At 37.9% G+C, this 14,568-nt stretch overlaps 1 protein-coding gene across 2 annotated transcripts; it reads right to left on the bottom strand.

The window, feature by feature from the left end:
* Positions 1-4,557: 4,557 nt before the first annotated feature.
* On the bottom strand, positions 4,558-7,821 carry LOC137731641 (probable RNA helicase SDE3). 2 transcript variants are annotated; one of them, XM_068470812.1, is made up of 5 exons: positions 7,690-7,821; positions 6,327-7,425; positions 6,032-6,106; positions 5,873-5,989; positions 4,558-5,774 (listed from the first exon to the last, which is right to left on the bottom strand). In XM_068470812.1, the coding sequence occupies exons 2-5, from the start codon at positions 7,413-7,415 to the stop codon at positions 4,872-4,874; spliced, it is 2,184 nt and encodes a 727-aa protein (XP_068326913.1). In that variant the 5' UTR covers positions 7,416-7,425; positions 7,690-7,821; the 3' UTR covers positions 4,558-4,871. The 2 variants fall into 2 exon arrangements, with proteins under 2 accessions (XP_068326913.1, XP_068326912.1); XM_068470811.1 differs by having other exon boundaries at positions 5,873-6,106.
* Between the last annotated feature and the right edge of the window lie 6,747 nt (positions 7,822-14,568).

Here is a 14,568-nt window from a genome sequence, read left to right as displayed (position 1 = left end):
ATACATATATATATATATAAGTCATGCTCCAAAATAAGCCATGCCAAATGCCTCGAATAAATGCAAGTGCTTAGGAAAATGTCAAAATCAATGCCATGAATCTGTCAGCCGGAGTCACCTAACGTGACCTAAACGGCTGAATCTAGAGCTCAGATCTCCATCTCACTAACTATACCTGCACACGAGTTGGAACCACCTAAAGTGGTCTGTACGACAGGACTGGGTGTAATATAAGTACGCTCAAGTGCTACGATCACGTGAAGGCTGGGCGAATAATCGCGGGTCACCTACGAGTCGAAACCACCTAAAGTGGTCTGTACGACAGGACTGTGCACTTAACTTGGATCCAAGATGAGCGTGTGGTGGGGGAGGTGAACATCACGTGAAGGACTGTGCCCAACTCTGGGCGGGAGCACTAACACCGGGGGTGCAGGTTATGAGCTCTTTATGCATCTCAAATCACTATTGAACATAAACATAAACCATACTCACCTGGCACTTACCTGTGCGCCCGCAGCACTAACGTACATATATATATAGGCTACTAACAATGCATAAACAAACGGCAAACAATAAGCATGGCATATAAACGAATAAACGTTTCATTTCACTTTTTGGGAAAAGCATAAGTATATAGGTATATACGGAAAACCAAAAGCCCACTCATTGGTATGTAGAAGGGTCGTAACCCCCTTGCCTCGAGTGACCGCGCTCGTCCTCGGGATAGGTCTCACCTATATGCGAAACAACTATAAAAACGTTAATTTTAAAGCACATAACCAACATCACAAAATAACTTCTTATACAATGCTCAAATGGGGTGTATGAATACACCAACGTGATCTACTCAACCTCAAGAACATCCCCATATTTTTAGAAAAATTTTCCACCGCCACACGCGCCCCCACGTGCCAGCCAAGGCACCGCCACACGTGCCTAGCACATTGACGGCGTCAGTTAACGCCGTCAGGAATATTCCGTCAACTTTAACGGATTCCGTTAACGCTGTTAGGAATATTCCGTCCAAACTGACGGAATATTCCATCATCTTCTCCGGCGAAGCTCCAGCGCCGGAAAACCGAGAAATTTTCAAAACCTTGTAACTTCTTCGTTTTTCAACCAAATTTCACAAAATTGGTACCAAAATGAAGCTTACAACGAGAGGAACAAATCCGTACCACTTTCAAGCACTAAAACACACGGAAACTCGCCGGGAAAACACCACCAACTCCGGCCAACCTTGTAACTCACGATCCCGACGTCCAAAACCTTCAAACGAACCACCCCGAGCCTCCTAAGGACCTCACCAAGCTTCCTACAAGCTCGAAATTCCCAAAAACACAAGAATTAACGTGTGCATGAACAGTGACCAAATCGGGGTATCCCGAGTTCGACGTGAAAACGAAGGTATCCTTACCTGAAATGGGTATGGTTGAACTCATACGGACCTCACGAGCACGAATATGTAATTTGTTTCCTCGATTTGTGAAGGTTTGGATGGTTTTGGTTGTCGTCCGTACAAGAAGGATAGAAATGGGAAAGAGAGAGGGCTCGGGACAGGGATGTAGGACAGGGGAAAGGGTGAGGGGATGTGGGAAGGTGTGTGTGGTCCAGAACCAGCCAAACAAAACTCAAAACAACCACACAACGAAACCAACAATAATAGGGGCAAAATCGTCATTTCACCTCTACGGTTCGAAAATCCGGAACGGGCTGTCACAACATTGATTGATTTTCAATTTCAGGGACTCTCTTGATATTATGGGTCAATTTTAGGGTCAATTTGTTATTAAAAAAAAAAAAGACTTGTGGGACCCATTTATAAGCCACATCAGCACAAAATAGAATTTGGAATTAACTTCGTTGTTGAACTTTGTCCACCCGTGATTGGGTGTAAGCAGGAATTTCTGCTGAAATTTCAGCAGTGAAGTCTTGTTCATAGAATTTTGGACACAATTTTGATGGAAGGGCCACATTGATTTGTGACACCTATTTTCAGGGACTAAATTGATCGATTTTCAATTTCATAAAGTATCTTAATGATGCTAGTCAATCTTAGGGACTATTTGTAATAAAAATCCTTTTTATTATTTTTAATTCTATAATAGTTTATAAATTTTGTAATTAAAGAAGTGTCACTATAAAAATCCATCAATGTCAAAAACTGAAGTCCACAGAAATCCTTGAAATCCATATGGAATTTGTAGGAGTTTTCAAATGGGAAATTTGAAAAAAAAAAAAATACTAAAATTTGGACCCATATAAAATTATAACCACCTTTTTAAGTTTATAAGAATTATAACAAAAAATTGTATTGAAAGTATTAATATACCCTTGACGACTAAAAACTTCCTCATTTGCTCTTATCGGTGTAAAAAATTAGCTGTGCTAGCTTCACTATTCCACAATTCTTGCATCCCAAGTTCCAACTCTATTTCTCTTCCCAGCATACTTGCCCCATAATTCATGTACTATTTGACCAATAATATTGAACACTAAAGCATGAATAATAAACAAAACACGAAGCTTTAAAAGTCAATATGTCAAACTAGTATCATATAACACTACTACTGTTAACAATTATCGCGACAAAACAATAACCGTCGCACAATGAAGATTTTCATTGCTTAAAATAACACACGACGAAATCTTCGTCGCCACCTCTTTGTTGCGTAAGGCTCGTAAAGAAAGGTCTTGAGCAACAAAGAGAAGAACAATCGTCGCACAAAAGTGTTTGCGCGACGAATTGAAGCTTCGTCACATTAAGTTAAAGGGGACTAAGCACATTCGTCACATGTAGTGTAAAGGGACGAAAATTTTCGTGGCGCAAGGACAGAGCGATGAAGAGTCACTTCATCGCATATAGTTTAGTGGGACGAAGAGTTTCTTCTCGCAAGATTTATCCCTGTCATTGCGCGTATTAATGGGGACGACAACCTATTTCGTCGTGCAAACCATTTTTAATTTTTTTAATTTTAAATGTTTATAAAATGAATTTTAAACAAAATATTTTTTTTAATGAATTTAGGAACAGTAATTGATAAGGAAAAATATTTATTTAAAATAAATAGGAAAATGTACGTACAAGCCGGAAAATTTTTAAAAAGTAGAAATGTTTAAAAAGAAATAAAAAAAAAACTACAACATGAAATCATCATTGTCAACTTTGCCGATCGCCTGAGCTGGTCGGGGGCCTGGGAGGTCGAGGGTGTTTGAGGAGGAGGTGTAACTGTGGGGATGTTGAAGCGGGACATTTGATGTGCAGAGATGATTTGGGCCATCCTAGACTCCTGGGCAGCAATATGGGCACTTTGGTTGGCGGTGTGGGCAATTTGGGTCGCAATGCGCTCATTTGGGCCGCCATTTGCTGTTGGAGTTCTGCTACTTACTCCGTCTGCGATGCAACTTGTCCCAAGGTTGAGGTGGAAGAGGAGACTCCTGTCTCACAATAGCAGGCATTTTCCATGCCCCAATACACATTCCCGGCCTAGGACCAAGTCTCTGGTCGATGGTGTCCATCATGATACAAAGACCCGCATCCTAGTGGGGGACGCATCCTCTATCGGGGTGTCAGGGGGAAGTTGGGAAGCCTCCTCCTTGAGGATAGCCTGGCTCCTCTCCACCATAGTAGCCTGTAATTATAAAAACAAGTTAATTAATATTTATATGACATTTATTTAAAATGAATAATAATTATAAATTTGAGAATTCTAAAAATTTACATAGAGCTACTCCATGAACTCATACCTAGGCCGCACGTACACCTCCTTGAACGTGTCAATCTCAGGAAACTTCGACCCCACCTGAAGTAAAAATAATAAATATATTATTAGTTGCGTAATAGAGAGTAAAGCTAATAATTTAAAAAAAAAAAAAAAAAAAAAAAAAAAGTGTTCCTACATTGTCATCGACTGCTTTGCTACTCATTAGACTTGTCTGCCTTCACAGCGACTTACATTTCTGCTGCATTTGAAAGCACATTCCAACCATTAACTGGGGAATCGCACACTAAACTCGAAACTGAATCAGTGTTCTTATGCTTGGTGTGTGCGGCTCAAACTGTTAATTCATTCAGATTTGGGATTAAGTTTTGTGAATTTGACGTGCAGGTTGCCTGTGAAAACGAAAAGTAAAAGCATATCAGATGAAGCTAGGAGTGATCTTTCTGAATGTTAATACACTAATTAGTCGGGTGATCGTTCTGAATCGAGTACTCTTGTTCAGATGTTAAATTCACCAACCTAACTTGTGCAGATAAAATTTCCATCCGCACAAGTATTTAGTTGAAACGAGAATCTTCCAAAAGTCGGTCTGCAAAGTTATCACATTTTCCTTGCGGTTGGAACCGTACAAAGTCTGTGCATGAGGATGCCCGATCTGTGGGGGCGCTGACGATTATTATTGTTCCATAAGCCCTTTCTTTCCCCGTTCGAGTTTAAAGTGCACCTTTTCTTTTCTGAAAGATGAAGCTTCTACTACTGCACTTTCTTACCCCCAAACGGTCAAATGACAAGTCTCATAATTTTTTTTTTATGGTGCTTCAGAGTATTGGTGGGGTGATGTAAAAATATCCGGAGTATTGGATACTCTTAGAGTACCATCGACTACCCCTATACTACATTCAGAAACCAAAGACATCTAAGAAAATTGTTGTAAGCTTAATGCACAAGAAATCATACGCAAAACATCTAGACGAGCGTAAGTACGATAACACACACACACACGCACATATTTGAATAATATAAAATACGCGTACATATTCGATGGCGACCGACGAAAAAACTCAGAAAGTTGCCTGTAGATGTTCAGTGAGTCTTACTCTTGACAGTGCTCCAATTGTGTGATGAGCATTGAACTGAGGCTTCAACACATTATGGCCCTAACTTGGAAAGTCTTTCAAAGAATGAAATCTTCAGTCCCTTTTTCCTAGCGATGTCAGCTCGAACCCAACGCGAACGGTCTCCTGCTTCACCGGTAACTATAACAGTAGTATTTTTGTCACCGAAACTAGTCAAGGCCACCAATGTTTCTGGCTCAATAGCAGACGAAGCATCCACCAGAAAAATATGACTAAAATGTCCAGCAGTTAGACCTTTATCATGCAGCCGAAAGCTACTCATGAAAGTGGAGGAGATCACTCTGAATTCACAAAGTTCCTCCGTCGGAGGACAAGAGAAGCAAGTCTCTTCGTAAAGGCATGATGGGAGGATGTCTTTAGGTACCTCTTCTTTCTCGCGGAATGCAGCATTCGCTCGAAACATATCCGACTCAGGAATCCATTTCAACAAGCTTCTCATAAGCTGATCACAACAGCGGTTACTAGGAGCACATATAAGGATCCTATTTCCGTGTGAAGTTTGGCATAACTGGTACACTGCTTCACTAATCACCACTCCAGTTCTCGATAGCCTAAAACCGCTCTTTTCAAACCTGCTCTTTTCAACACAGAGCTGGCCAGCCAAAAGGTAAGGTGGTGAGCCACGAATGCCTAAAATATGACGAACTGCAGATAATTGATTGAGATCAAGTTTATGATCAGTGCACAGCAGCGCTGGTGCAGTGGGAATGTTCGTACGCAAAACAGACTCAGGAAAGAGGAAGTTCCTAAACAAAGCATCCGATGCATTTTGTACAGCTTGGTGAGCTCTTTTCAAACAGACTCTATTGAATGAGAAGCTGACATCATATTTTCGGGTCGAATAATGATGAACATAAAAGTCATCTTCAAATTCTACTAAAACAACACTGCTCTTGACGACGCGATATATAAAGCCCTGTATAACAGGTAAGATCATGTCAATGGATAATTGAAGGAAATGAGATATACATTTAGAATCCAATGAATGTTTATGGATCGATGCTCGTAGTTTACCTGAAATGGCTCGGCATTTGTCCCCGATGGTCGTACATGGACCAAGTCCCTCGACAAAAGGAATGGGGGATTCTCAGGAAAAGAAGCCATATCAAATGCTACAAAGGTTTTCTCTACCTTGTCTGGTTTTTTAAAAACTGCTGCTCTCTGCTTCTCTACCCTGTCTGGTTTTTTAAAAACTGCTGCTCTCTGCAACTCTACAGTGACATTCTCCAAATCGAAATGAGGCCATTTCTGTTTCAAAGAAAAGCATGATTCAATCTGTAATTCATACCACCAACCAATGGCAGCAGTAGAGTAGTACGAACACAACTTAACGAGACTTCATAGGCAGATAGAATCCCTCGTATCTTTCAAAATTTTCTCAAGTAAAAGGTTAGATGTTGGTCCTAGTTTTTGTAAGTAACAAGTAAGAGGAAAAAGGCATTACGAAAGGGCAAATATTCAAGCGTACCTCATAGAAGAACTCTTCAGCATATAAGAGAGCAGAGAAATAATCCTTATAAGTCACGGGAGACAGAGGCTGGTTTAGAACTTTCGGCGCAATGTCATTTTTGATCAAATCTTTTATATTGTCAGGAATTGCGAAGATAGGTAATGAATCCTTCTCAACCCATACATAACTTTTCTTCCCCATCTGATCTAATACATCCGAAGAGGCGTGAGATAGAGCTGGCTTAAACATTGGACGGAGCTTAGTGGAAGATACGGGAGGTCCAGTAGAGGAAGATGGACATGGTTTCGAAGCAGATGCCGGAGGTGGGTTAGAGGCGGATGTAGATAGTTTAGGAGAAAACTGAGATGATGCATTGAGAAGAGAAGATTTCTTAGGTTTAAACGAATACGTTGGAGGGTTAGGGGACGATGAAGTAAATGAGGAAGACGAAGATGGTTTGGAAGAAGCTGTTGGTGTACAGGAAGATGAAGGTGGTTTCGGAGAAGAAGTTGGAGGCTTTGGGGATGATGAATTTGGTCTAGATGAAGCCTGAGGTGCCTTAGAGGATGAGACGATATTAGAAGTTCTAGTATAAAATGTAGATGATGACGAAGAAGGTATAGGAGGGCTAGCTGAAGAACTAGAGAAAGATTGCGACAGTTTGAATGAAGATGTTGGGGGGTTGAGGGGTGATTTAGATGAATTATATGAATGAACAAAAGTGGATTGGGGCAGCTTAGTTGAAGATGTTGGGGTTGCAAGGGATGTTGAATACGATTCAAAGGAAAAAGATTGTGGTGACTTAGGGGATAATGAAGATGTATTGAGTTTGGACAAAGACGACGCAGGCTTGGGGTTGGGAGACGATGAAGATGAACTAAAGGGAGATAGGACATGATTATATTGGGTTGATGGCGGTTTAAGGGGTGATGCAGCTGGTGTAAAAGATGTGAAGGGTTGGGAAGTGTTTCTGTTGGAAGTTTCATAATAGTAATCACGCTTGTTGGAAGCGGTTTGCGCAGGAAATTGACTGAGAGAATGATAAGCATTATCATGCTCATCATCACAGCAAAGAAGACATCGTAACAGATCACAAAAAATCGACATGCGATCCGTCCTAATGCGATGAAAACACAGAAATTCATCAAAATTATAAGATCAAGACCACTTATGGCTAAGAACAAAAAGACAAACTCGATCTACCAAAAGTATTAACTTATGGCTTCAAAGTACCCAGATTATTGAGAAACTGGAAATTTAAGCAGAGAATTAGAGAGAATAAAATCACAGAAGCAAAATGTTTATAAATAAAGAGGATAATCGAAGTAAAACTGTCATATGCACAATGAAATGAATTGAAGTCTAAGGATGAGTAGCTTACCAGTGATTCTACCTACAAAGGTCGATGATCCAGCAAATACTACAACTCAAGAACTAAAAAGTCGTGTTGACGACCCGACGACTAGGAACTATAGCAAGTAGTATTCGAGTAGTAGTTATACCATTCAATATTATTCTCCTAAAAAGCAATTAAAGCAAGTGGTACGGTGAAATATATTTATTTTACTTTCTTTAATTAGTGTACCTATCATAATATATTTTACTAAATTAATATTATGAAATGTCTGTACCTAAATATATTGTAGTGAATTAGTGGCACATAAGAAAATATGCAAAAACATAAGTGTAGCGAAAAATTCCGTACCTAAATATATGATATTAAACTAGTGTACCGAAATGTCTGTACGTAAATATATTATACTAACGTAGTGTACCAAAATATTCGTACCTAAATATATTGTAATGAATTAGTGGCATATAAGAAAATATGCAAAAACATGTGTATCGAAAAAATTTTACAAAAATATTTTCTTATATAAGATGTTGGCATTAAATAGAGTCTAGGGACTAAAACCAATTTTTAATCGTTTATAAGACATTTTTCTAAACTTCATCTTATTTAAGGATTAAAATCTAGTTTTCTATATTTATTTCTTAATGTGTAAGATCAACTCCAACTCTTGGAGGTTTGGGTTAGTGGTGTGGCACACTTGAGCGAGTGAAAGTTTGGTGTTGAAAGCCAAATGCCTGAGGACGAAAGGGAACGCGCCATGCGCTATAGCATGAGGACCCACCCACTTGGGCTTGTCACCCACTTGCCTATTTCATTGATGTGCCTAACAACTCTTTTATATAATCTAATGGCATACATTCAAATGGGCTGTTGGTATCCAACATTCCATATTTAATTGATTTAATGTTTAATTTTTAATTTTATAAATTTATTTAATTCAACCGTTAATATCTAATATAGTCAAATCTAACGGTAAATTAAGTTTTAATGATCCAAAATTAAATTCAATGGCTAATAGACATCTCTATCATGTGTTTAATATTCTTCCATAGTATTTCATGAGTTTCATGGTGTTGATTTAGTAATTTTTCAATATTTATCAGAATCTATATATTTTTAGGTTAAAATGTTCATAAAATTAAATTAAGATAGTCAACATAATTTTTTTTTAAAGTTACTTTTGAAAAAATAGCCTAAATTCATTCTTTAATAATTTGAGGCTAAAAATTTTAGACCATGAGGGTTGGAGCAAAAAAACTGTTTATGGGTTAAAACCTAAATTTTCTGGGCTAAAAAAATTTAGGTTTTAAGCTAAGGATTGGAGATGGTCTAAGGAATTCAACTCAGTATTTATACATTTCTCTAATAAAGCTTAGTGACTAATTGTACTTAATTAAATCTCTAACACAAAGATTAGTTACAAAACTCTAAAATACACCTCTACATACTATTAGCTATGAGTTGTTCCTTTACACCCCCTCAAGCTAATCGAAGGGGAACCCAGAGAAAGCTTGGACTAAAGATACTTGAACCATGCCTATGAGTTGTCCCCTTAAAAATGAGGTAGAATTTGAAGTCAAATTTGCTTTTCAATTTTGGGTTCTAGGCATTAAGGTGGTAAAAATACAAGTGATTTCTTGATTTAAAGCTTTAAGAGAACATGTACCATTTAACTGTAGCCGGAAATAAATTAAAATGTCTTTAACCTTCCCAGACCCCATTACAAATTAATCCTATTCATCAAATATGAGATTAATTTCGAGATAATAAAAGAACGGTTTTTTTTTTTTTTTTTTTTTAAAAAAAAAAAAAAGATAATCAAAAAATCGTCATTATAAATAAGAAAAATAATATTGGAAACATTTTATCGGGTCCAACAAAATCAAGAAATAATATGCCACATCTTCCTTGCTCTGGGAATGATAAAAGTGACACGCCCTACGTTGATATTCACCAAACACCAGGGTAGGCTCGTACTAGTCGACACCCGAAGGTGACGAAGGCATATTAGGATGCATGAGAACTAAGAACAATTAACTAACATAAATAAAACTTGTAAATTTAATTATAATGAATATGCATTTATGGAACGTGTTCAAAGCATACAACTAAACCGAGACACTTAAAAGGAATAATATAAAATTGAATGAACAAAAGGATGGGTCCTGCACCGAGAGGACTTGAAGATGCCGATGCGGGAGTGCCTTCACATTGGATTGTACACCTCGATTCTAAGTCCTGATGGGGCGCAAAACAAAACATGAGTGAACCAAGTTGATAAATAAGTAATACTAAAACAGTTATTCAACAACATACTAACCCCCAAAGTTTATGAAAACTCAATAGCATAATATGTAATAGGTTTTCCAAAAAACACTAGCATGCAATAAAACCTTTCATAAAACATATATCGTATATAATGTGCTTAGTATTAGTAGCACAAAGATATATGTATATATTTATATTTATATATATATATATATATATCTTCATTCGCCCGAAGGCACTACATCTCCCACCCGTAGGCAATATATAAATATCTTCCAGCCGAAGCCACCAACCAAACGCCTGGCCGAAGCCATCTACAAATGCCTAGCTGAAGCCATATACAAGTATTTTTTAGCCGAAGCCACCAACCTACGCCCAGCCCAAGCTATATATATATATATACACACACACACATATATATATATATATATATATATATCATTCGCCCATAGGCAGTATCATTGAATAACCACTAAATAAGCACATAAGAACATTAGCATAATATTTATAATATATATATATATATATATATATATTTATCTCAAATCGGAGCTCAATAACTAAAACGTCATATCATAAAACCACTTTCATAAGTAGGTATATAGTCATCAATCATATATATCACAAAGAACGTAAAGTCGAATAAGCATGATAATTCATAAAGCGTGAAACCAATTTACTCATAAATGTTTTGTAAAACGTAGCCATTAAATCATGTTTTTCATGTATGCATTTCTAATAGTAATATATGCATTTTAGAAGGGGTCCACTCACATATACTTTGTTGTCAAAGAGCCATGCAAACAAGAGAGGATGGAAACAACATACACAATTGCACCTAAGCACATAAAGGTACCAATTAATAAAACTATACTAAAATGATTTAATTTCAGGAAACGGACATCATATATGGATTCAGGACATTGAAAAACATAAAAGGGACCTTGGGTACCCCCACATGACGATTTGGGTCACCGGAAAGTTGGCCGAAAAAGTTGCTAGTGTCACCGTGGACGTTGGCAGAGCACAGTACCTTCGGTGGAGGAACGTGTGCTCCACGCGCTGGCCAAGACAGAGGCCCACGCGCCGACTGGGTTCTGTGTTTGGGCTGGTTCAGTCTGGGTTGGGCTAGTTCAGTTCTGGGTTTTAAGCTTGGGTTATTTAGGTCTGGGCCTAGAGTTTGGGCCGGGTTCCATGGTAAGGGTGGTGAGTGGTGCACGGGGGAAAGAAAGGATGCAGCGATGAAGAGAGAGAGGTCCAAGAGGGAGAGAGATAGAAATGAAACAGAGAGAGAGGAAGAAAGGACCTTACGGGGTGATAAGAGAGTAGAGATATTTTTTTTGGGGCGGGGAAGGGGGGAAGGGTTTGTGCCACATGGCAGAAAAGGGAGGAGAGAGGCCAGGGGACCAAAAAGTAAGTGGGCCCCACTCGGCTCACCATTTAAGACCTAAAAGCAAACCCATTTCAAAATAAATATCCCAATCCTTGTGAAGTTACAAAAATGCCCTTCTGTTCTTTAAATTCTTGGACAGGTGATCACAAAATGTCTTTTTGAATGTTGACTGCTCAATTTGTGGGATTTGTTATTGTTTTACTAAACATTTGTCCAAACTTCCTATCAACATTAGGTACATACTGAATTTGGTAGAGAGCAGGTTTCTTTCATCCAAAGTCCGTCTATGACATTTGAACTCAAAATCTCTAATAAAATGGAGACTAAGCGTCACTAGACCAAATGCATAAACTATATTTAGAAACAATAACACGGTTTACATCTAGGACAATGGGTTTCAAGCTTAATGCATGAGATACCATCTGCAAAACCCATTTATGAGATTTGAACTAAATCTTCAATAAAGTGGAGATCGAGAGCCACTAGACCAAATTCGTAAACTACATTTTGAAACAATGACACGGTTGACATCTAAGACAATGAATTTCTAGCTCAAAAATAGCGAAAGCATTCATCAGAAAGATATGACTGAAATGTCCAACGGTTACGCCTTCATCATGAAACCGAAATCTATTCATGTAGTCAACTAAGATTTTAGTAGACATTATTAGAATCTATGCAAATTTAGGTGTAGTCAATTGAGATTTTAACAGACATTCTTGGAATTCATACAAATCTATGTGTAGTCAATTGAGATTTTAATAGACATTTTAAAGTCCATCTAAATTTAGGGGTATTTTTTAAATAAATGGTCTTATCTACACTAAAGGGGAATGGGTGGGCCTAGTCTCACAATGGGTTAGCAGTAATGAGGTTCCAAGTTGCCTTTGGTTAGAATCGAACCTAAGACCTCTCACTTACAAGCAGTTTTTAAAATATCGGTATCAGTTGAAATATCGATAGGCAGATTGTGGAAATATCAATGGATAAATCGTATATCGATATTGATTGCCTTCGATGGAAATGATGGAAATTTTCTCAAAAACATGGAAATTTAAAATTATTTTTTAGGGAATGTCATATGAAGCCACAACACACGTAGGAATAAAAAATTAATGATTAGATACTGTGTAAACAATAAGTATGTGATATGTGAGAAGAAAAACTTCCTTATAATGACAAGTAATAAAATAAAGCATTTCATTAGAAAGAATAAATTATATATAACTTAATTAAAATTTTCGTCATGAAAGCAGAATAAGTTTTATTGAAGTAAACTAATACCATAAAGAAAGAAATTAAAAAAAAATAAAGAATGCATAGGCTGATAGATATTTCCTACAAACTTTTTGCAAATTGCGTGCAAACATTTGATATTTCTTGAAAATATCGAAAATATTGAGGAAATTGACTAATTTCCTAAAATATCGTGGATATGGGGTGAAGTTTAGACTTCACCCCCTCTTTTCATATCTTTCCCTGAATTTTTGGATATTTATGTGAAAATATCAAGCATATCCAGGATATTTCAAACACTGCTTACAAGTGAAGATGAATAACACTAGACCCTCGTACTAAGTGGAAAATTTAGGTGTATTAAAAATGGGTAAACTGTCATTTAACCTCTTGAACTATTACTCTAGTTGAAATTGACCTCCTAAACCTTAATTTTTTTGGGAAGATTTTGGGCGAAGTGAAGGATTGGATTCGCACAAAGGATTTGATTCACCATGGGGCTACTTTGTGGATGGGTTTTACATGGGTGGAACTATGCAATGGAAAAACAAGTGTGATTTTGATGATTTTGATTTCTCAAATGCGCATGATGATTGGTTTACGACTTTTGATGATTTTGATTTCTCAAATATGCAAGATCATGGTTGTTTGAGTTGATCTAATAGTAAATTGGTGCAGATGATGAAGGTTGTGAAGATGATACTAGAAGCGCATATGCAGATAAAAAATATTGATGATAAAAATACTAATATGTCCTTGAATTTGACGGAATAGTGGATGAAATCTAACAGTAAGGGGTTGATTGAATAATTTTAAATATTTTTGGGGATTAATTTACCAAAAAAATAGTTCAAGAGGTCAATTTTAACTAGATTAATAGTTTAGGGGGTCAAATCGTAGTTTACCGGAAAAAAATATAAAAATTTTGTAAGATTTCAGTGAAGTGTGGATTTTGTGATATTTGAGATCAAAAAATTTATATAACCTAGTGGTCTAGCTCCTCTTGTTGCGCGCAACTCAATTTAAGAGCAGCTTAGCGCCATGGACCCAATGGCACGATTCTTCCTGTTACACGCAACTCACTTGAGCAACCTAGCGCCAGCAGTCGAGCATCGATGACCCATTACTCCTGATGTGCGTAACCCAACCTATGCTGACCACACCTTCGTGACCTCCGGCCACACCGATCTTGCACCATGGATCTCAACCCGACCAATCCCCCAGGGCAGCTTCCCGAAGCGCCAACTCAGGCTCCGCAGCTCTAAGACGTGTCGATCAGGCCCATGACATTCTAAGCTTCAAAGCATCCAACGACGAGGTAGAATAAAAGGCATTATTAGTAGCCTTCAACTAGCAAAAGACTGAGCAGTGGAGAAGCTCGCAATCCATCAAATTCTCAGCAGATCATCAATCAAGCCTCATGGGAGCACACGACGAAACATATAATGATGGCGCAATACCTAAAAAAGGTACGATAACACCTCACAGTGTTTTCGACTAATGCCATTGAGCATATTCCACGAGCAAAGAATAACCACACAGACACACTAGCATGTTTAGGTTCTACTCTTAACCACCAGGTCAGACACTCCATTCCAATTGAGTGCCTGGAGAAGTCGAGCACAAACACGGAACCAGTAGTAGAGATGGCACAGATTAACAGAATCCTGAGTTAAAATGAGATCATATTAATGACTACCTAGTCAATGGAGCACTCCACGAAGATAAGTTGGAGTCGAGAAAGCCCCAAACGAAGGCAACACGCCATTACATGTGGAATGGCATGCTCGTTCGAAAATCTTTCAATGGACCACATCTTCGTTGCTTGGCACCTTCCAACGACCTGAAGATCCTAAGCTTGATCCCGTTTTGGCCCAAGCCTAATATGAAATAAGCACGTTAATCAATGCTTAAGTAATATTCTAAATCAACAATCACATCATTTGGTTTGCAAATTTGGTTTAAAAAATTTGGACTCCCTAGCATTATTCATATTTTTATGATTTTGT

Source organism: Pyrus communis, chromosome 4 (genome assembly GCF_963583255.1).
Source record: "Pyrus communis chromosome 4, drPyrComm1.1, whole genome shotgun sequence".
NCBI lineage: Eukaryota > Viridiplantae > Streptophyta > Magnoliopsida > Rosales > Rosaceae > Pyrus > Pyrus communis.
This window is presented reverse-complemented; position numbering and strand designations above follow the sequence as displayed.

Bases quoted from the DNA above. Each gene is read 5' to 3' on its own strand.
- LOC137731641 (XM_068470811.1), bottom strand. From the start codon at position 7,415: ATGTCGATTTTTTGTGATCTGTTACGATGTCTTCTTTGCTGTGATGAT. The intron at 6,107-6,326 runs GTACGCTTGAAT...TCTTTGAAACAG, and splicing joins CTGAAGAGTTCTTCTATGAG to AAATGGCCTCATTTCGATTT. The intron at 5,775-5,872 runs GTAAACTACGAG...CCTGTTATACAG, and splicing joins CAAATGCCGAGCCATTTCAG to GGCTTTATATATCGCGTCGT.